This window comes from Idiotropiscis lumnitzeri, chromosome 1 (assembly GCF_059441095.1).
Source record: "Idiotropiscis lumnitzeri isolate Australia: NSW breed Sydney's pygmy pipehorse chromosome 1, RoL_Ilum_1.0, whole genome shotgun sequence".
Classification (NCBI taxonomy): domain Eukaryota; kingdom Metazoa; phylum Chordata; class Actinopteri; order Syngnathiformes; family Syngnathidae; genus Idiotropiscis; species Idiotropiscis lumnitzeri.
In genome coordinates this window covers 10106499-10126259 of record NC_142391.1, presented here as the reverse complement: position 1 = coordinate 10126259, position 19761 = coordinate 10106499, and the positions used below count along the sequence as shown (strand labels likewise).

General features: G+C 42.1%; 3 protein-coding genes across 4 annotated transcripts; 2 read left to right on the top strand and 1 right to left on the bottom strand.

Moving 5' to 3' along the window:
- Nucleotides 1–878: 878 nt before the first annotated feature.
- LOC148343138 (Krueppel-like factor 11) lies at nt 879–7507 on the top strand. Its single transcript, XM_088316118.1, has 5 exons — nt 879–996; nt 2136–2338; nt 2975–3262; nt 4120–4957; nt 6783–7507. The coding sequence occupies exons 2-5, from the start codon at nt 2300–2302 to the stop codon at nt 7082–7084; spliced, it is 1467 nt and encodes a 488-aa protein (XP_088172244.1). The 5' UTR covers nt 879–996; nt 2136–2299; the 3' UTR covers nt 7085–7507.
- A 485-nt stretch (nt 7508–7992) lies between these two features.
- On the top strand, nt 7993–13731 carry dnaaf2 (dynein axonemal assembly factor 2). Of its 2 annotated transcripts, XM_088306121.1 has the most exons (4): nt 7993–8173; nt 8274–8311; nt 9877–11978; nt 13231–13731. In XM_088306121.1, the coding sequence occupies exons 3-4, from the start codon at nt 9969–9971 to the stop codon at nt 13585–13587; spliced, it is 2367 nt and encodes a 788-aa protein (XP_088162247.1). In that variant the 5' UTR covers nt 7993–8173; nt 8274–8311; nt 9877–9968; the 3' UTR covers nt 13588–13731. The 2 variants fall into 2 exon arrangements, with proteins under 2 accessions (XP_088162247.1, XP_088162240.1); XM_088306114.1 differs by lacking the exons at nt 7993–8173; nt 8274–8311 and adding an exon at nt 9452–9563.
- Nucleotides 13732–14469: 738 nt separating this feature from the next.
- Nucleotides 14470–19708, bottom strand: lrr1 (leucine rich repeat protein 1). The gene is made up of 5 exons (XM_088304285.1): nt 19158–19708; nt 17917–18015; nt 16761–17013; nt 16173–16647; nt 14470–15090 (listed from the first exon to the last, which is right to left on the bottom strand). Exons 1-5 carry the CDS (start codon nt 19338–19340, stop codon nt 14835–14837), a joined length of 1266 nt encoding a protein of 421 aa, XP_088160411.1. The 5' UTR covers nt 19341–19708; the 3' UTR covers nt 14470–14834.
- Nucleotides 19709–19761: the final 53 nt, after the last annotated feature.

Genomic DNA, 19761 nt, shown 5'->3' with positions numbered 1-19761 from the left:
CAGGATTTCATTGAACTAAGCATTTCTGTTTTTGGAACGTGGATGGAAGGCAGAGAAAACCCACGCAAGTACAGGATCAACATTCACAAAGAAAGGCCTGAGATGAAATTACGACCCAAAAAATGTGTGCTCCTATTTTTTCTTTATTAAATAAACTTCACAGTTGATATTTCTGGCTGGATTTTTTTTCAGTGTGGGCCTTGTGACACATGCTTCTTTCATTTACACTGTGTCAGTGATATAACGTCATATGTAGGTCAGTACTAACTTTGCTTCTTGCATATGCATTTTTTGGGAAAACAAGGTGACTGTGTATTATCAATGAAGTTAAGTTGTATGAATGTTTTCTTTATCTGCTTTTGGTTATCAGTTGTTCTGCAGATTGGAATGTGGCTTTGGGGGGTCTTTTGGTGCATCAAGACTGAGTCTTCAATCTTCAGTTTAACAACTAAGAGACACGTCACTGACATGGTCTCATGAATTGATGCAACACGTAACTGGAATGTATTGGTGGGAAACTTGCAGTCAGTGGGCCAATGGCAAATCATTGAGCGCATTCAATTTTCACTGTTAGGCACATTTTAAAAACAAATAAAACCTTGGAATATTTGAAACAAAAGCCTTAGAATACACATATTATACATTAATAATAAACACATTTTAGATCATTGCATCAAAGTCACTTTAAAACGGTGTGCTTCTAAAGGACATGAAATTAGCGCCATCGTTTTATTTTTAAAATCTATTTTCTTTCAGCAGACGCACAAACACCTTAAAAACAAATAGAGGCGCGCGCTTTGATCGAGTCTAATGTTGCATTCAAAGACTATCGGAAACAGCATGAGTCCACGTACCTGCATTCTTGTCAACAACTGTTCTGTGAAACACGTGGCTTTGCTTATAATTGCCTTTCCAAATCACCCGCGTAACATAATTGATCATTTGCGCCGAATAATCTGCCCACAGCTAAGGTGTTTTTCCATGCCGTGAGTTTAAGTAAGTGACCTGAATACACATTTTGACATTTAAATTGCATGGCATGTGATGTACAAAAATTTGGTCATATCACGCAGGAATAGCTTGGAATTGTGTAATGTTACTTAGTTGAGGTTACTTGGAAGAAATAATATTTTAATATAGTTTACAATCATTTACTTTGACTGCCTACATTTCAAAACAAATCAGTACTTAATGTGTCAAAATGGGATAAATGCGTTAGTTTTTTCAATATTTGATTAAGACATGAGAAAAAAACCCGCTTAATTTGTTTTAAACAATCTATTCAATTATTCTAAAATTCACCATACCAAATAGAGGCAGATAAAAAAAACTAAACTAAATAATTCAAGAAAAATATATATATATTTATCGGGAAACAAACAATTAGAGAAAAAAAAAAATAATAAATGAAAATGTTAAAATACACAAGATATAAGAACACCCTAAAAAAACTTGAAGAAAACAATCCAAAAATAAAGGCTAAACCGAATTGGAAACGAATGAAAGTAAACAAAAATGATAAAAGAAAAAAGAAAAGGGAAAAACAAATATATAAATTAGGTCAAATAAAAAAGGGTATTGAATATAATTCACAGCTGAAGAAAAAAAAAGATTATTTACTGTTGCACGTACTACAGGAGTTGGATCTACTTCTTTTGAAAGTCAGCTTTTACACAAGCATCTGTACTTCTACTTAAGCACAGAGTGGGGAATTATTTTGCCACTTCTTTGCTCAATAGTCACGAGACGACATATTTGTCGATCCATTTGCGTTTACAATTTGGTATCATCCTTTCTTAATGCGCGACACTATGCTAAACGCGTCATGCCTTTGGATTCCTATAGCCCACGAAGGCAGCATACACTCAATCGACCTTTCGCCTAGTTTAACGGATAGCAGTTCACCGGGTTTACTCTGACACTGCTGACTCGCGAGGCCACGCCCACCAACGGCCACGCACCCCGTTTCCTCCAACCGCCCGCTGAGCATGCACTGTCCACGCGCACGCCGCCCACCGATTGGACGAGCTGCTGCACACACACGATTGCGATTGGTCGAGTGTTGCCACCCGCCCGGTCCGCGTTACGAGTTTTGTTTTTCTTTTTTCTCTCCGCCCCCTGTTTTACTCACACAGCTGAGAGAAAAGAGGGAGCCAGTCCGAGAGTGGTGGAAAAAAAAAAGAAGCGACCTCAGCCCTGCCTCAGAACAAGCAGCGGCACCGGGAAGCGCCGTCTCTTTGTTCACTTAACTGGGCTTTGACCAGCAAGAAAAAGTGACATTTGAACGTTTTGTTCACGCATGCCATCCCGGAAGTATATCGAAATGGACCCTCGCGTGGTAAGACAAATTCCCCCTCTTCTTTATAGTTGTTTTAACCATTGTGACGACTTTATTTTTGTATTCTAACTTGTAAATGAGCGTTTGATTGTCATGACTTGCTTAACCGTCAACGTGATGCGACGTGTGGTCGTATTTGAAGAATTACAACATCCTTTTAGCGCGAAATCGCAGCCTACGTCACGTTTTTTGTTCAATTCGTCATCTTTTTTTATTGAATCTTTTCATTTGTGGTACTGTCAATTTAACGTATAACTCCTTTCTTTTTCAATGAGCGTGTCCCTGCATGTAAACCTATGTTGGGGGCTTGTTTAATGGAAGAAGGCATAATAGGTATGGGCAAGCTCCCAGAGGCAAACCTGCTTTATGGGGATTTCACATGGCTCATCTGGGCAACACGTCACTCTTTGGTCTATATTTGGCCATGGGAGGTGTCCTGGCTCCAAATGTGGGGCAGTGCATGCTGGGCCAGGGTGTAGTCACTCAGCAGCGCTCCATCCACTTATTTAATTTGCAAGTTGAGATGCAGGAAACAATGATTGAGCAGCAAGTCCTACCCTTTGTCAGTCCGGTTATTTCTGTCCCGTGATGAGACCTGAGTCAGAACTTGATCGGTTACGCCACTCTTTCCTTCAGAACAAGTCTGCCGAGCAGTGTGGGTCCTACGCAAAGCGGAGGAGGCACGACACCGCCGAGCAGCCCGTCCCCGGTGGCAACAGCCGATGCTCTCCTGGTCTGGAGTACACAGACCTGGAGGCCGCTGAGGCGCTGGTGTGCATGAGCTCGTGGGGCCACTTTGTTGGCGGCAACAGGCCCAACCCCTGCAAGCCCCGACCCCTGACCCCAGCCTCGGACTCCTGCGACTCCATCCTGCCACCCGAGCTCCCGGAGCCCTCGAAAGACTTTGTGTCCCTTTCCTCTCTGGTAAGATTCATACCACTAACTATACAGTCAGAGATCCATAATTGGTTGTTTTGTCTGGGCGAATAAACTGTCTTTAGATTCATGTTTGATGTCAGACAGTGAATACCTGCATATTTTATCTAGGGCCATTATGGTGCTCAGGAAAAAAATGGGAGTGAGTTGAGGAGCTTCATTTAGACAAAACTAGTAATTTGCTGCCATCTTGTGGCCTCTACAGGCAAGCTGATAAACTTTTTAAGTGGAATCAATTACTCAGCTTTTCCCAATTAGGATTTTGGAGTCAATCACGCGTTAAAAAAAAACAATAATCCAATCTATTTAAACAAATTGTTATGTACCCCAATTTTGCATGAAATGCTAAATATTGGCAGAGCCGATCCAGCCAATCAGACTCTCGTATGCACCACTACCTGCAACCCAACGGAAGACAAGTGTAGAAAATTTATGAATTTGAATAATTTAGAATTTAAGAAGTTTGGGGGAAGAAAAAAAGTGTTTCCCAACCAGCTGTGGGAAATCATCCAATTTCACCTAATTAGTCTAAAAAATGTATTGACTTCAAATATGTTTGGCCATTAATCCATGTCAGTCATTTATAGTAACAGGCAGAACAATTAAATGCTCTTTCAGAACATGGCAGGAGGTACACAATTCACTCAAAGAGAAGTCAAGAATTTTCAGCTCTCCCACAGCATACCTAATGAGCCCTCACGGCACACTGGTTACAAATCATTGCGTTAGATAAATCCTCCTTTTGCATGCAGGGTCATAAAAATCTCCATCCTGTCAAATGAGAGGCAGCCACCTACGACTTGTGTGGACGGCCCTCCTGATTGTTGTCTTTGCTCTCGTCACAGTGTATGACTCCGCCTCACAGCCCCAGCTTTGCTGAGACCTCATCCTCCAGCAGCGGCACGTCCTCGCAATGCGCTGCCTCTTCCGTGGCCAAGAGCCCGCCCTCACTCGCCCCTCCCTGCAGGTCCATGGCGACGAGCGTAATCCGCCACACGGCGGACAGCTCCCCGTGCCAATACCACATTCCAGTGGCCCCCAATTTAGTGAAGGTGACGGCCCGCCAGCAGCAGCAGCCGAGCGTCACGCCTTCATCTCCTCTTCCTGACACACCCTCAACAACAGAGGCTGGTCCTCCCAAGCCCTTTTTGGACAATGTCCCCACACCCATTCCTATTAAGAGTCAACCGCAGAACAGCCCCCCTGCTCAGGCGACTCTAACCCCACCTCCAGTCACCAGCCCTCAAATCATCTGCCAGATGTTCCCCTTTAGCGGCCAATCAGGTATATTATCAGCCTTAATCCCCAGCACAGTCCAGACGACCTCCACCGGGGCCCGGACTGCCTCTGCGCCCATTCTACCCCAGCCTACCTCCGCCGCAGTGCAGCAGTCCCTAATCGTGGGTTCGGCGGTGCCCCAGGGCACAGTCATGCTGGTCCTCCCCCAGTCCTCGGTCCCCCAGGCTCCTCATGGCCCTCAGACTGTCATGACGCTGGGCAACACCAAATTGCTCCCGCTGGCCCCGGCTCCCGTCTACGTGCCCACGGGGCCCGGCGGAGGCGGCACCACGGCCACAAAAATGGACTTTTCCCGCCGGAGAAACTACGTGTGCAACTTCCCCGGCTGCAGGAAGACGTACTTCAAGAGCTCGCACCTCAAGGCACATCTTCGCACGCACACGGGTGAGCATTTTTTGGCCCGTTGTTAATTGCTCACGAGGATGCGGAATTCAATACGGCTGTCGTAACGTCCTGTTTCTAAGAATTCCACAGTGGAGGATAGTGATCTCATTGTTGTGCAAGTTGTTCCCACAACCTTGATTGTGCCAAGACACATTTTTCACTCTCCAAACAGAAATTTCACAAAAGGTTGATACAGTAAACACCGACAACTTGCGGATGATAGGACCCAAACCCTACGACAAATATTTGGGGTGGAAAAAACAAACAATATCAATATTTTAAATTTGACATATTCCACCAATCATGATCCTAAACGCAGATAATTTTATTTTGAAAAAAAAAATGCAAAGACTCTCCATAATGTCCACTTACAACCCAGGCTAAACGTAGCTCCTCCCCAACATAAAAAGATGCATCACTTCAACATACTTCCTAATAATAGTTATAATACACTGCAATTATACAGTGCGGGTAAGGGACAAACAATGACAACTAAAAACGGATGCAACCATCAATGAAACGATAACGGACAACAGAAATGAATGAAAAGCAAGTTTGAACAGGTGGTTTTTCAGAGGACATTTGATATTTCTAATGAGTCTTGCGTTACTGATGAGTTTTGGGAGTCAGTTGCAGAGGGTGTTGGGGCATAGGCGGCAAAAGCACAGTCCACCGCGGGACGGCGCTTTGCGCAGGTGATGAGCGTTAGGAGTGTGGAGTCAGCAGAGCGGGGGAGACATTGGCGGGAGAGGTAAGATGGGGTCAGGTTATGGGAGGGACTTGTAAATCGGTAGAAGATCTTTGCATTGGATACGATGTTGGATGAGGAGCCAAAGGAGTTGTTGGAAGGATGTTACCTGAAGCGGGTGTGAGGGAGGAGGCGGGCAGCTGAGTTCTGGACATATTGCAGTTTTGGAGATGAGTGGAGGGAAGTCCAAAGAGGAGGCCGATGCCAGTAGTCGAGTCTGGAAGTAATGATTGAGAATGAGAATCTCAGCGGTGGCGTGAGAAAGGGAAGGACGGAGGCGTGAAGTGTTTCAGAGGTGGAAAAGAATGTTTTCGTGATGGAGTTGCATTGGATTTTTTTTAAAGGTCTTTAATCATACTTTAAAATAATACAAACACATTTAACTGCATATTTTGAGAGAGAAAGAGCAATGGATAACTCAAAAAGAGTATACAGTGTTCCAATCCCGCTGTTGACAGTAAAAAAAAACATTTTTTTCCAAACTACAAATTAAAAAATGAACTTTCAGATGTCACTTTCCTTAGGTATAAAGCAGGATTACAGCGGATGGCATTCAATCATTTTCAACCAAAACTAGGCTGTGCCTTTTACTTCCTGTTCTTTCAAACACTGTCTCAAAGTAATTTGTCTTCTGCCATCTAGTGGTCAATGCTGGAATTACACCACTAGAAGATGACCGATATCCCAAAGTGCGGTTATTAACTGTACAAAAGAAATCCGAACCTTGAACCCGAGATGAAAGAGGTTTTACTGTATAAACCCCCCCCAAAAAAAAAAAAAAAACAAATTTGTGGATAGTGAAGCGCAAATATGCGGCTGTTCACTGTATGCCTGCCTGTCACTTTGGTGCTGGCATACATCAGCAGTGATAGATTATTTGTAGTTCATAGATTATAAAAGCAAATTGTTCAAAATTACTTGAAAATGTAAAAAAAAAAGTTAAACACAACTGAACTGTACTTTACTCAGCACTTTTGTGGTACCCGTACCAGTTTTAGATGAATAGGGCTTCACGTTGATTTGTTATGACTGCTAAAGTGACATGCTAACCACCTCCTTTTGTTTTTTTCCTTGTAGGTGAGAAGCCGTTCAGCTGCAGCTGGGATGGCTGCGACAAAAGGTTCGCCCGCTCAGACGAGCTCTCACGCCACCGGCGGACGCACACCGGCGAAAAGAAGTTTGTGTGCCCCGTGTGCGACCGGCGATTCATGCGCAGCGATCACCTCACCAAACACGCCCGGCGCCACATGACCACCAAGAAAATTCCCACCTGGCAGGCCGACGTCCGGAACCTGAACAAGATGGCCGCCGGCAAGAACCCTCCCGGCAAACCCAGCCTGGCTACGATAAGCATGCTGGTACCTGCCGGTTCTCAATAGGCAAGGAACACTTAACTAATGCAGGGAGCGGCCTGGCACATACGGCCGTCTTGACTCACGGGAATAAAAGAAAAAAAAAATCATGCACTGGACCTTTACATCTCTACTGCTCATTTGTACATTGACACAAAAGGATTCTTTTTGTTTAATGGATGCACTCTTTGCCAAAGCCTTTGTATGACTTTGAATTTCGTATTTTCCACCCTTCCGCGACGTTTTTTATTTGTTGTGACGCATATGTGAATGTTTTGTTGCGTGTCCCACTCGAGGAACATGTTGATAGACATATAAAAAAAAATGTAAATATTCATATGTAATCACCATTACTATGATAATACCTTTATGATTACTGCATACCTCTATGTGTAACTTTCATATTATTTAATACATATTTGTAATTAAAAAGATGACTCATTTACTGTTCATGCTGTCTTTGTTAGTTGTTTTCTACTTTTAGTCATGACTTTTTCAGTATCGAATCCAGGAAAAACAAGGTGTAGGCTCTCAGTTGAGTCAGCGATCGTCCATAAAAGACACTGAGTGGTGCCTTCCCACATCCTGCGTGTCATACCATTCGCCCTCGCCGCCCTTTTTTGGTCTGAAGCTCGCACGCGCATCCTCCCGAATGTGCTGACAAGCATGTGGGACAGCTTCCTTTCTGGCCCACTGATTGGTTTATCGGGGCTATAAAAGCTTGGTTTTGTAAGACCACGCAGAGACGTCACATCTTGTTTATTCACCAAGCTGCTAGACTGCTCAATGAGTCAGGGCAGACTAAAAATGTTGAGTGTGCTCTCTCTCTCTCTTTTTTTTTTACACACCATTAGATCTTATCACTTTTGTTCACATGGGGCAAAGGAGAGGATATTGCTTTATAAAGCTCACATTGACATATGATTGAAGACAGATTATGATGCATTATGGGCACTTTGATTTGACGGATTTAAGTGCAAAGAGCACCAGCACAGAGTGTATGTAGTGTTTATCACACCGGCCTCACAGTTCTGAGGTTGCGTGTTTGAATCTTAACTCTTCATCCACGTGGCATTCCACCAGGTACTCCAGGGTCGTCCCATATTCTAAAATCAGGTGTGTTAAATTCATAGAAGACAAAATTGCCTATAGGTGTGAATATGAGTGTGAATGATTGTTTTCTACGTGTGCCCTGCTGCAATTGGTTGGTGACCAGTCCAAGGTGTACAGTGCCCGCCACTCACCCAAAGTCAGGTAGGATTGGCTCCAACTTTCCGTTAACCTAATAGCACGAGTACTATAATATATGGATAGTTGGATACGAAAGGTAAATTCTAACCCACGGTTCACCAACCTTTTTTTTTAAACTGAGAGCTGCTTCTTGGCTACTGATTCATGTGAAGGGCTTACCATTTTCATTCACATTTATTAATGATATTCATTTATGTAAAGACGGTGATCATTTTAATAATTTCTCACAATAATTGGGAAACAGATAAATGATCACTTCTACAACGTTCCTAGAAAGTTCAATGTTGCATGACTGCTAAAAATTTTTTAGAACAGGACGGGAGAGGGGGCGGTGATCTACTCATGTGGTACTTGTGGGCCGCGTGCACTACGTTGGTGACCACTGTTTTAACTTGTAATACTTAATGAGCCATCCATTAATTTTTTATACAGTTTATCCTCGTTATGATTACCTAATTATACTATAGTTATTATCATTAGATATTTTTCAGGAAATGAAAAATAATTATATAAGGCACTAAGGCAACTTGCATAGTGTGCCAGTATCGGCTAACACCTCCTCCATGTCTCTTCCTGGTAGTGGTCTCACCTAGCAACAGTGCCCTCCTCCCAATCAGAGAGAGAGAAAAAATGAACCGTTGGGGGCGCGACCAATCACAACGCTTGCCTACACACCCGCCCTTTTGCCTTACTGACCGACTTACTTGAGGTTGAGTAAGTCCTCAGGTGCGCGGTCAACAGCGACACTTAGTGGCTACATTGAAACATTACCGTAGCTTGTAAACGAAAAAGTAAAACAACCATTAAAACAAACAAAGAACTCTATTTTAAATGAAATATATTAAAATATTACTTAAAACGTCCCACAAATGTATGTTAAATCAAATAATTTGTGTAAATGAGTGTAAAGTCACGTGACACACAATCGATTAGTTTGGTGAAAGAAAATAAAAATCTCGAAATAATTAAAATTATTATTAATGTTTCTTTGTGTAGGCAACAGCATATTAACACATATGCTAAAATTGTGGACTCATTTAAAAAACTGTATTGCTCTTTTGATTTAATGCACTTCGTTTCATCCTGGTATCAACGCTGTGTTCGTTGCTATGGTTACAGTACACATGACTATTTGAGAGAAGAGAATGGAGTTTTAAACTAGCCTCCTATTGTGTTAGCTCCTCCACAGCGTCTAAAGGCAAACCTGAAATCCGACTAAAGACATTCGTTGAATTGAATTCGGGAAAAATGTTCGGTAAGTACTTGCGACACAAAATATACCTAAAGTACAATTTAAGCTAACATGTAGAATTTTTCGTCACGATCGTAACTCTCTTTTCTTCAATTCATAGTTAGTCAAAGGTTATAATATCGCCATATTCGTTTATGTTTACATGTGATTGTCTCCAACCTGTAGAAGGGCATTTTTAACACACACACACACACAAATATATATAGAACTCAAAACAAAACCACGATAATTTATGCTATAATAGTTTTTGGGATGAGGGTTATAATGCTACTCAGATAATGTCATACATGTTCATTTCTGGGGGTTCTCATTGCAGGTAAACTGAAGATGAACCCTTCACTGTTGCTGTAATATAGTACCATCTTTAAATCTATTTCACTGGGTTCTCTGTGATTGCTCTATTTCATTATGGAGATTGGAGAAAAGCTAAAAGAGCTCAACATGACAGCAGATGAAATGAAGAGATTGACAAAGGCGTTTAAAGATGAGAAATTCAGGGAAATGCTGAATGATTACGCCCAGGAGATAGCAGATCCAGAGAATAGGAGAATCTATGAGGAGGAGATTGCTATGCTGGAGAAGGAGAGGGGAAATAACATCGAGTTCATCCACCCGAAGCCATTCAGGGCTCTGAGGACCAGTGTGAACCGTAAGCAGAAGTGTTACATCAACATCTGCGCTAATGACAAAGTTGGGAAGCCTGAGTGTAAGTGGGGGGAGTCTGAGGATGGTCGCAGAGGGCAGTGCTGGTCACTGCCTCACAATCTGCACCCAGGAAGGCAAGACACCGATCCAAAAGGGAACAAAATCATGATCTATGATGTCATTTTCCACCCTGACACCCTCCACATAGCTAACAAAAAGGCCGAATTCATGCAAATGGTGAGCAGCACGGCCATTCAGGGAATCCAGGATGCCTTTAAGGTGACGCTGGACAAAAACAACGTGAGGGAGATGAACACAAAGTACAAGGGCACGCCTCAGCCTTGCGTCATCCGGAAACCCATCCCAGGATATACAGCCAAGCCTGAAGATCATCCACTTGCCTTCCCTTACCCAGATGAAAAAAAAACAAAAACTAGCACTGATCCCAAACCCAAGACCTTCCAAATTAAAAATGAGAAAAGCAAAGTGCCCACTGAGCCCAGCTACACTGTGAAATACCGATCATTCATCGACCTGCAGGACTTCAGATGCTCCAGAGACTCTGGAAAGAGCCCCAGGCCCAAAGAAATTGTCATCACTATCGACGTACCGCTGCTGAAGTCGGTGGCGGACGCCAGCCTGGAAGTGAAAGAGAAAAGTCTGCTCCTGGAGTCCGAGACGCCCGCCTACAGGCTGGAGCTGCCTCTGTCCTACCCAGTGGATGAGGATCGAGGAGAAGCCAAGTTCAGCAAGCAGAGAAGACAACTGACAGTCACGCTGCCCGTCCTTCCCTCCAATGAGGTGATGGATTTTTGCTGGGGTAATAATGGGACAGAAGGTGGCACGGAGGAGCAGGAGATGGAAGCTGAAGAAAGTCAAGTACTTGAAGCGGAGGTAATTAAAGGTGAGGATGATGGAGAGGAAACTGCGATGGGCGATCAGGAAGAAGACAGTGGTGAAGAGGAGCAATCAAAAAAGAAGGGAACAGGTAAAAAACTGGTGGAAGAGATTCTAGGAGCTGAAGAAAAGACAAGAGAGATTGCACAGGAAAATGGAGAAAAGAATGCATTTAACATGAAAGAAAGTTTGCTCAATGAAAATAAAAATAAGGAACCAGGAAGGGAAGAAAATGCGCCTCATAGAATTGATTGCAATCAAGAAAATCTGCTCCAGATTTTACCTGTGGTCCCCACTCAACCTTCTCATCTGGAAAACGCATATGTGGAGTCCTATTCAGACTCAAGCGCCCAAGTGAAGGATGTTTATATGCAAGAAATCGCAGGGACAGAAGAGAAGGAGAAGAACGATCAGAATAGTGTTGAGGAACCTGAGCAAAAAGATGTTAGTGTGGAGGAGAGATTGACAGAGAAGAGAACATGTGAAGCACTTGCGGAACAGGACGCACAAGAAACTGGAGAACAGGATGACATGTGCACGAAAAAAAGTCAGGTCAACCTCAACAATAACGGAAGTAAGGATCCTGTGAGGGAAGAGGAACAATTGCCAGGGAAGAGAAGCGAGGGGGACGCACAAGAAACTGAAGGACAGGATGTCGTGTGCAGTCAAGAAAATCAGACCAACCTCAGTAAAAATCAAAATAAGACTCAAGAGAGGGATGAAGATGCACTGCAGAGAGTGCACTGTCAAATAACTCCAGCAAGTGTTGATCCACTGCAGATTTCTTCTGTGCAAGAAGATGCATATTTAGACTCAAGCGACCACGTGAAGAACGCTAAGATGAAAGAAGCTCCAGAGAGTGAAGAGGACGTCAAGGTGAGTCTTGACAATTTGTGTGACATCCATTCTCTCCATTTTCATTGGGCAGTCAAAAATTAAAAAGTCACTGAATATTTTCAGTTTTATAAACTTAAAAAAATGGGAAAATGCCAGATTTGCCACATTTTAATTTTATAGTCGAAATTTGATTTAAGATTTTATGGCATAATCAGACCAACCATGACCACGATCTATCGGTTGATCCATGAGGAATATTGTATCACGGACAAGTACAACATATGGTTTAGTACTACCATAACGACGGATTTTGAAATTAAGTGGCATTAAGTGTTCATCAAAAAAGGAGGCAGATATTTTACACCTATAAAGTATATATATATATATATATATCATTAATCTAAGCCACTGTAAAAACTTATATAAAGCTTCAAAATTAACACTGAACTTATGGGAAAATAAAAAAAAAACTGCACAAATAATGATTAATTTAAAATCTTAGTTAAATTAAAATGTTACCAAATTAATTGAAAGCAAACAGTTCTAAAATATTGAATGCAAATATATTATACCTAAAAGTTAAATACAACTGAACTGTACTGAACAAATGTACTGTACTTTTGGGGGGGAAAAAAATTGCTCTTCAAATTACGTGACCTAAACTGCTGCGATCAAAGCGATTTCCATTTCACGTCAACCTGAACAATTAAATACTAGAATCAGAAACTTGGTCACAATTTTCCATTATTTTTTTATTTTTTTTTACCTGAGCTTAAATCTGAAATATGAGAAATCTGTCATGGCTAATAGATGGATGGACGTTTGAAACAAAACCGAATAATGTGTCGCCATTTAATTTTTTTATTGCCACTGGCAAATGAAAAGAACGAATGATACCCAAATTCCTGACTTCAGAAAGAGAACTTTATGACCCAGCATTTCCACCACAATAGCAGCCTTAAGAGACACAGTGGTTCAATTAATTACTGGGTGTACCATCCACTTTTAAAAACACCACACCTACAATAGGACGCTTCCTAACAATAGCAGGTGTTGCCGTTTGAGGCTATAATTATCTTTGCAATGAGATCTGATGACACCGTGTCTCCAAAAGACCACAGCTCACCTTTTGACGACTCATGGTAGCAACAAAAGGCACCTTATAGAAGGAAGCAATACGATATTTGCAGACCAATACTGCCACCTAGTGGCATTGTATATAACTGGAATCACCTAGTCAAAAATACACAGAACAATAAAGCAATGTTTTTTATTTATTTATTTTTATTAGATGGAACTGGATCCACGACAAGAGGACAAACCATCTGGCGAAGCTCTGCCTAATGAAATAAACTTGAAAAACACCAAAGAAACAAGTGAGGAAGCTTCCAACATGGGTGGAGGCGACAAAGTAAGCCACATACCTGAGGAAAAAACGCCAACCTCGACACAGGACGAAGTGAGGATGAAGGAAGAGGAGGAGGACCTGCCGGAAAATGAGCTCGTCCAAAAACCAGAAGCAGACAAGAAGACTCTGCCTGTCTCACTGAGAGAAATTGACCAAGATGGAAATGTGACCGTCATCAGCGATCACACCACATCAGCGGGATTCCTCTTCCGGAACTCCCTCCTGTATGAACTTGACTAAGACTGAAGAATTGCTCGTTTATCTATTTTTTTTGTATCATAAAAAGCTGGCATCTGAACAGGAGTCTGTAGACTTTTGCTATCAACTGTGTCCGTTTTAGAGAAATCTTCGACAAGGAGTGACAAATAAACGGCTTGGATCAAACACTCTTTGCTTGTTATTTGAAGAGTTGTGTGAGAGTGAAAACAGGTCTTAAGGAATGCTTGCGTTTGTTCTTGTGGATGGATTAAAACGATATTAATTTTTTTTAATGGTCTCCTTAGGGCTGAACAATTAATCAAATTGAAATCAACATCACAATATAGTAGAATGCAATTTTCAAATAGCCAAGGATGCAGTTTGATGAAACTGCTTCATTTGGGTCACGAGGCTTTAAAAAAAATTATATATATATAACAATTATTTCATAGTATCTAGATAAGTTCTGTACTTAAGTACAGTCTCCAAACCTTTGTAAAGGTTTATGAAGTTACCATAGCGAATGCGTAAAAGATTGTCAAAGTGTTGGAACTCTAATTCAAGTACATAAACTGCCTTACATAATTGATTTGACTTTATTTCCGCACTAAGCTAACCTATAAAACCAACACATTGCTATACAGTAAATCTGAGATTGGTTATTAATGCAAATGCATTTATTGCTTGATCGCATATTAAATCGTAATCGCAATATTGAGGGGGAAAAATTACAATACATTATTTTTCTAACTGGTTCAGTCCGATGTAAAACTACAAAAAAATGTATATTTTTGTTTAAAGATTTCCATATGGGCGAGGTCTGGAACATATCCCCTCACGATATACTGGGCTCACTCTTCAGGTTGAATTAACACAGCTCAGATTGTGCAGGCGACAAATAATTTTCAGGTCTCACAGTAAACGTCCTCAAATGGATATTTTTATTTAAATGCTTAACACATAGAAAAATAGTGGGACACAAGTACAATAAAAAAAAAAGGAAAAAAAACTCCCTATAGTCTGCTCCTTGTAGAGAGGCAATGAGGTCATGGTACATTTTAATTGCGTTATTACTTTATCCTGCTCAAATAGGTCAGTAGGGCGATGCAGCAGGAACATTTTAAATTCAGCTGGAGTAATTATGCTTGCTTCTTTGTTCTATTCATTAAATGTTGGATCTGTATTTCCAGAAGCAAAATTTTCAATACTGACCCCAGTACAGTGTTCACCCATCTTATAAAAGTTGGTTGAGCATCCCAAACTACTTAAGTGTCACATCCACACCGTCCTCATCTGATTCCCCTCTGGAGGGAATTGTCCAAGAACTTGGAGTAGCAAGTTAGGGAGCAAAAGTGCTGCTGCACGGGAGCGTCTGTCCCTCCCATATCGTCCACGAGAACCACCGTGTGAGAAACTTGATGAAGGTTCATGCTCACGCACGTCTTGATGTAAAAGCTGACGCAGAAGCGGCCGCAGTCGCAAACCTTAGCCGATTCCAGGTCTCGACACAAGTGCACGGGGATGAGGTGAGGTCCGTATGGGATTCTGAGGAAAGAAAATGAAAGTTCATTAGATGATGAGGTGGGGCATGAGAGAGCTGCCAGCGGCCAAGATATGCAATTTGATGCCCCGTTTTATGAAGTTAAATTGTCGATCGATTGAATTTATTAGGCTCGTCGCACACTGTGCGAAATAGCTGAACTTGTGCAGTGAGCAAATCTCACAAACGCACAAATACATCAGCCAGTCAATTTCAGTGTTCACGCAAAATGTTTTCACATTAAAATGAATGGAAATGCCATTAATCCATTTCACAAAAATTGGAATGTGTTTTTTAATGGGGAAAATAGCTTTCCGAAATATTGTACTTTAGAAAAGGCGACAGGAACCAGCAGATGTCGCAACTCCTCAGCATTAACATTAGTTTTTCTTCGCAGAAGATAAAGAAAATGTGACAGTGAGTATTGTTCTACATTAGTTTGCTTAGAGGGCTGTAATAACTCAAAGACGACTGGCCGACCGTTTTAATTGGCTCTTTGAGAATTGTCAGGAAAAAAAAGATGACATCCAAACATTATAATTCATCTTTATTTTTGTAGGTTTTAAAATACGCCCCCCAAAATCCAATATTTTATTCACTACATTTAAATTTCAAATGAAATTTTATTTATTTGTTTTTTACATCCGATTAATCTGTGATTGGAATTTTATTCTGCCAAATATCGAAATCTGCCCAGTTTGCAACACAGCAACACTTTGCCCGTCTTTGGTGTTTTGAGCATTACTCGTGAGGATTAGCATTAAGGTAGTGGATGTAAAGACAAAGTTATGTGATTACTTTAAGTATCGGTACACAGCATATAATTCTCTTTGTTCTATGTTGAGTTTAAAAATCTACTTTAACGGGGAGTGGCAATAAAATGCTTGAAGCCTCTTTTTTGGAGAATTGATCAGGATAAATCAAGTCAACCCCCAAAATAAAAGCAAGACTTGTTTTAAAATATCATTGTCAAGTTTTTTTTTTTCTAAAGTAAAAATATTAAAATTGGAATGCATGATTTAATTTTAAGGAAAGCCCAAAGTGGAGGACACGATTTCGGAATCTTGAAGTGGAAAATGATTCAAACCTGAGGTTGGCTATAGCCCTGGCAGCCAGTTCTTGAAGAGAAACCGGGAATGTGAGCTGCATGGTGTGGTACAGAGGGTTGGGCTGCACAAACGGGTTCCCGAACAAGTCCAGATTCTCTAGTCTCAGCTTGCGGAAGTCGCCGGGCAGCACGGCGAGTTGGTTGTGCGCCGCGGAGAGGAACCTCAATTTGCTGAGGCGTCCCAAGTGGAAGGGCAGAAAGACGAGCTTATTGTCGTCCAGTTTGAGGTTCACCAGCTCCCGGAGCTGGCAGAACTGAGCGGGAAGCGACTGCAGCCGGTTCTGGCTGAGGTCCAGGAGCTGGAGGGTCCGCTGCAGTGTGGATAGACAGAGGGCCTCGCTAAAGGCTTCCAAGTGGTTATTGTGCAGGACCAACTCGGACAGGCAGCCCAGATCGCCGATGGTGGCCGGGAGCTTCTTGATGTGGTTGTTGCTGAGGTCCAGTTTACGAAGAGCTGCACAATCCCCAAAATAAAGAAGATGTAAGCAATGTGTGAGGGATAAGTCTCGATGCATAAAAAAAATAAATAAAAATGCAGCTTTGACGATATCTCTGAACCTCACACACCTTTCAGCGACAGCATGCGCATGTCGATACGCGACAACTTGCAGTAGGAGACCTGCAGCTGCTCCAGGGAGTAAGGGAAGCTGGAGGTGAGCGGGTAGTCCTTCTTGGAGACGATGGTCAGCTTCTTCTTGGGCTGCTCCACGTCTCTGGCGCGGACGGGCGTGAGGGTGGACAGCGGGAGGCTGCTGGCGTTGCACCCCCTGTCCGCCAAGCGAGCGGCCGAGAGGAAGTTCTTCAAGCTGTTTGCGTCGGCCTGAGCATCGAGTCACGTCGTCAGTTTGTGGATATGGAGGAGCAGTCGACTTGCATCGAACAATTTTTGCGGCGGGGTTTCCTCCCTGATTTTGCTTTTTCAATATTAGATTGAGTGCGATTTCTACTGATAGTGATTAGGTGTCTACGATATATATTGACGAGCCCTCCCGAATAGGTTCACTTTAAAATTTACAGGCATTTATTCATAAGTCATTTTAGAGGCGGGAGTGTCAATTGCTCATGTTTTATTTTTTTGCAATTGGCAACAAGGCTCAGTCCCAATCCCCCATAAATTGCTGCGGTTTAGTATACAAAATAAAAAAATTAAAAAACATGGTCTAAACATGCTACATCAAGAAATATAAGAAAAGAATTGTCGACGGCAGCCATTTTAATAAAACGGGAAAAGTCGCGTGTGTTTTCATTGCTCTATGTTAATACTTCTGGCATTTACTTTAAATCTGAGCGGTTGCTCATATGGATTCACCGTGTTCCTTTAGTCATATGTGTGTCACTTGCATGCAGATTATTATTATTATTATTATTTTTAGATCAAATATAAGCATTAAACCAGATTTGAGTACTTGGATCTGCTATGATGATCTGTCATTGCAAGCCCTAACACTGCACGTTGACCCGTCTAAACCCACTGTTGGACATTTGGGAAGTGAATGTTATTGTCAGTAGTGTTAAACATGTAGGTGAAAGGTCACTGCTGCCTGGCAGCATTCAGGCTCAACAGCCACTGGAAACGATCAGGCTGCCATGGTGTCTGTCCACGGCCGTCAAAACAAACGCCTTTTGAACAGGCAACAAACAGCCAAGTGGACACTTGCTATAGTAAATGAACTGGCAATTAAATGCCCCGCGATGCCTTTTGACAATTTGTCAACACCCCTACCTTGCTCAAACAGATGTCGACAGCAGGTTCCTTTAATCTCACCGTGGCTTTTCCCTCCGCCACAAACCAAGTGAAGAATTTTTCAATGTTGTCTTTGAGCTGCAAGACAAAATTGACGCATATTCAACAAGTGGAAAAATCCATTTCACAACATCACACTCACCACAGGTTCAGACAGGAATGCAACAATTTTTTTTTCACACTTGTTTGCATGCGTCACTTTTACAGTGTCACAATACTTTAAAAAAATTTATAAAATCATCCTGTGGTGGATACATGAAAGCAGCTAATGAGATCATAACAACGATATTTCTATGGTGTCGAAATAAATTAGATTTCTGATTATGTTTGCTGTGCGGTCATAGTATATTAATATATATTGTACAATAAATATACAGATTACGCACATTACGCTAACGTTGGGCAAGATAAAGGCTATTTTAGCTCGGGCATTTCATTCCAGGTCATTAAGTAAAAGCTCTGTTTTATTTCTACTTTTGTTCGCATGCAGGCAGTGAGAGATGTTTAAATTGTGCAGGGCTCGAATTTGTTTATGATGTCACCTCTGTATCTTAAATTTCTCTACACTCTGTCAACTACTACTGTATCAGTCTTCATCTTAACATATTAACAGAGGAAAATAACTGATGTGAATTGATTGGGGTTGTATGTGGGGAAAAAAAAACAAACGACCATAAGCTAACTAGGCTTTATTTATTTAATTCAAACCGGGCTATAAGAATAAAGATGGGTTCGGATACAGGCAAGTAATATTCCCAATACTTTTGCTCACTTGAAACGCGAGTGGGTCAAGACAAAAGGTGTTCTATCATAAATTGTTTAACACGTTGACATAATAATAGCTGAAATTATTTTATTTCGTGTGTGTGTGCGTGCGCGTGTGGGAGTGGGGGTGCGTGTGCGTGTGTGTGTGTGTGTGTGGCTTTTGAGTCTTCACTATACAACAAAAACAAATCAATACTTTTGGAGGGGACTGTGTCCTCTGAATCTCAAACATGATGGACAAACAAATAGTCGGATGATGGAAAAGGTGTGTTCACTCGAATTGTCTAAAAAATAATTAATTTGTACGAATGACTTTGTTCATTTACCTTATCCATGCCAGCGACATATATGACAGGCAAAAATATATAAATGCTCTCCCACTAGATGACAGAAGGTACATAATCAGCCTATAGCACAGCAGTATGTTTGTCAGGAATAAAGGAGCCTTCTCTGACCTTATATTTTGAGCCTGTTCTGTCCTTGGCCGTGCAGATCATCATGTAGACGTTACAGCGTTGACCGCTCTTGTCCAAGTGCTTCCCGATGGACAGCACCGCTCTCGCCCCCTTGCCGCGACTTTTCATGCCAAAGGTGGGCAGCAAACGATTCACCACCTCCACATCGCACTGCAACTTCATCCTGATCGGCAATCGGAGCTCAAAGTTTCACAGCCAGCTGCGAGCTAACAAAGGCCGGGGCGATGCATACCACCGGGGGGAAACTTGGGTGAAAACAACCCGCCGTTGCAACTCACGTCCCGGGTGTTGGACTTCAGAGAAAATCGGACAAAAAGTCGCATTGCCGCGATGGTCCAGCGCACGGCATTTCACAACGTGCTGGTGGTCGTGGAGAAAAGCTGGCGGTATTCTCCTTTGTGTGCTTACTGGTACAAAGTGTTGGGCCTGAATGAGTGGTTGAATGTGGATGACAGCGAGTGGGTTTGTTGTATTAGCTCCTTACTGTTATAGCGTAAGCCCGCGCATTGGAAGTGACGTCGGTGCACTTTCAAAATAAAAACGGATGCTGTTGTTTTACAGCCCGAGCTCGTTCTTCTTCTTT

Bases quoted from the DNA above. Each gene is read 5' to 3' on its own strand.
- dnaaf2 (XM_088306121.1), top strand. From the start codon at position 9,969: ATGGAGATTGGAGAAAAGCTAAAAGAGCTCAACATGACAGCAGATGAA. The intron at 11,979-13,230 runs GTGAGTCTTGAC...TATTTTTATTAG, and splicing joins AGAGTGAAGAGGACGTCAAG to ATGGAACTGGATCCACGACA.
- lrr1 (XM_088304285.1), bottom strand. From the start codon at position 19,340: ATGAAGTTGCAGTGCGATGTGGAGGTGGTGAATCGTTTGCTGCCCACC. The intron at 17,014-17,916 runs GTAGGGGTGTTG...CTCGATGCTCAG, and splicing joins TCGACATCTGTTTGAGCAAG to GCCGACGCAAACAGCTTGAA. The intron at 15,091-16,172 runs GTTTGAATCATT...TTCTTTCCTCAG, and splicing joins AGGGCTATAGCCAACCTCAG to AATCCCATACGGACCTCACC.
- LOC148343138 (XM_088316118.1), top strand. From the start codon at position 2,300: ATGCCATCCCGGAAGTATATCGAAATGGACCCTCGCGTG. The intron at 2,339-2,974 runs GTAAGACAAATT...TCTTTCCTTCAG, and splicing joins TCGAAATGGACCCTCGCGTG to AACAAGTCTGCCGAGCAGTG. The intron at 3,263-4,119 runs GTAAGATTCATA...CTCTCGTCACAG, and splicing joins TTGTGTCCCTTTCCTCTCTG to TGTATGACTCCGCCTCACAG.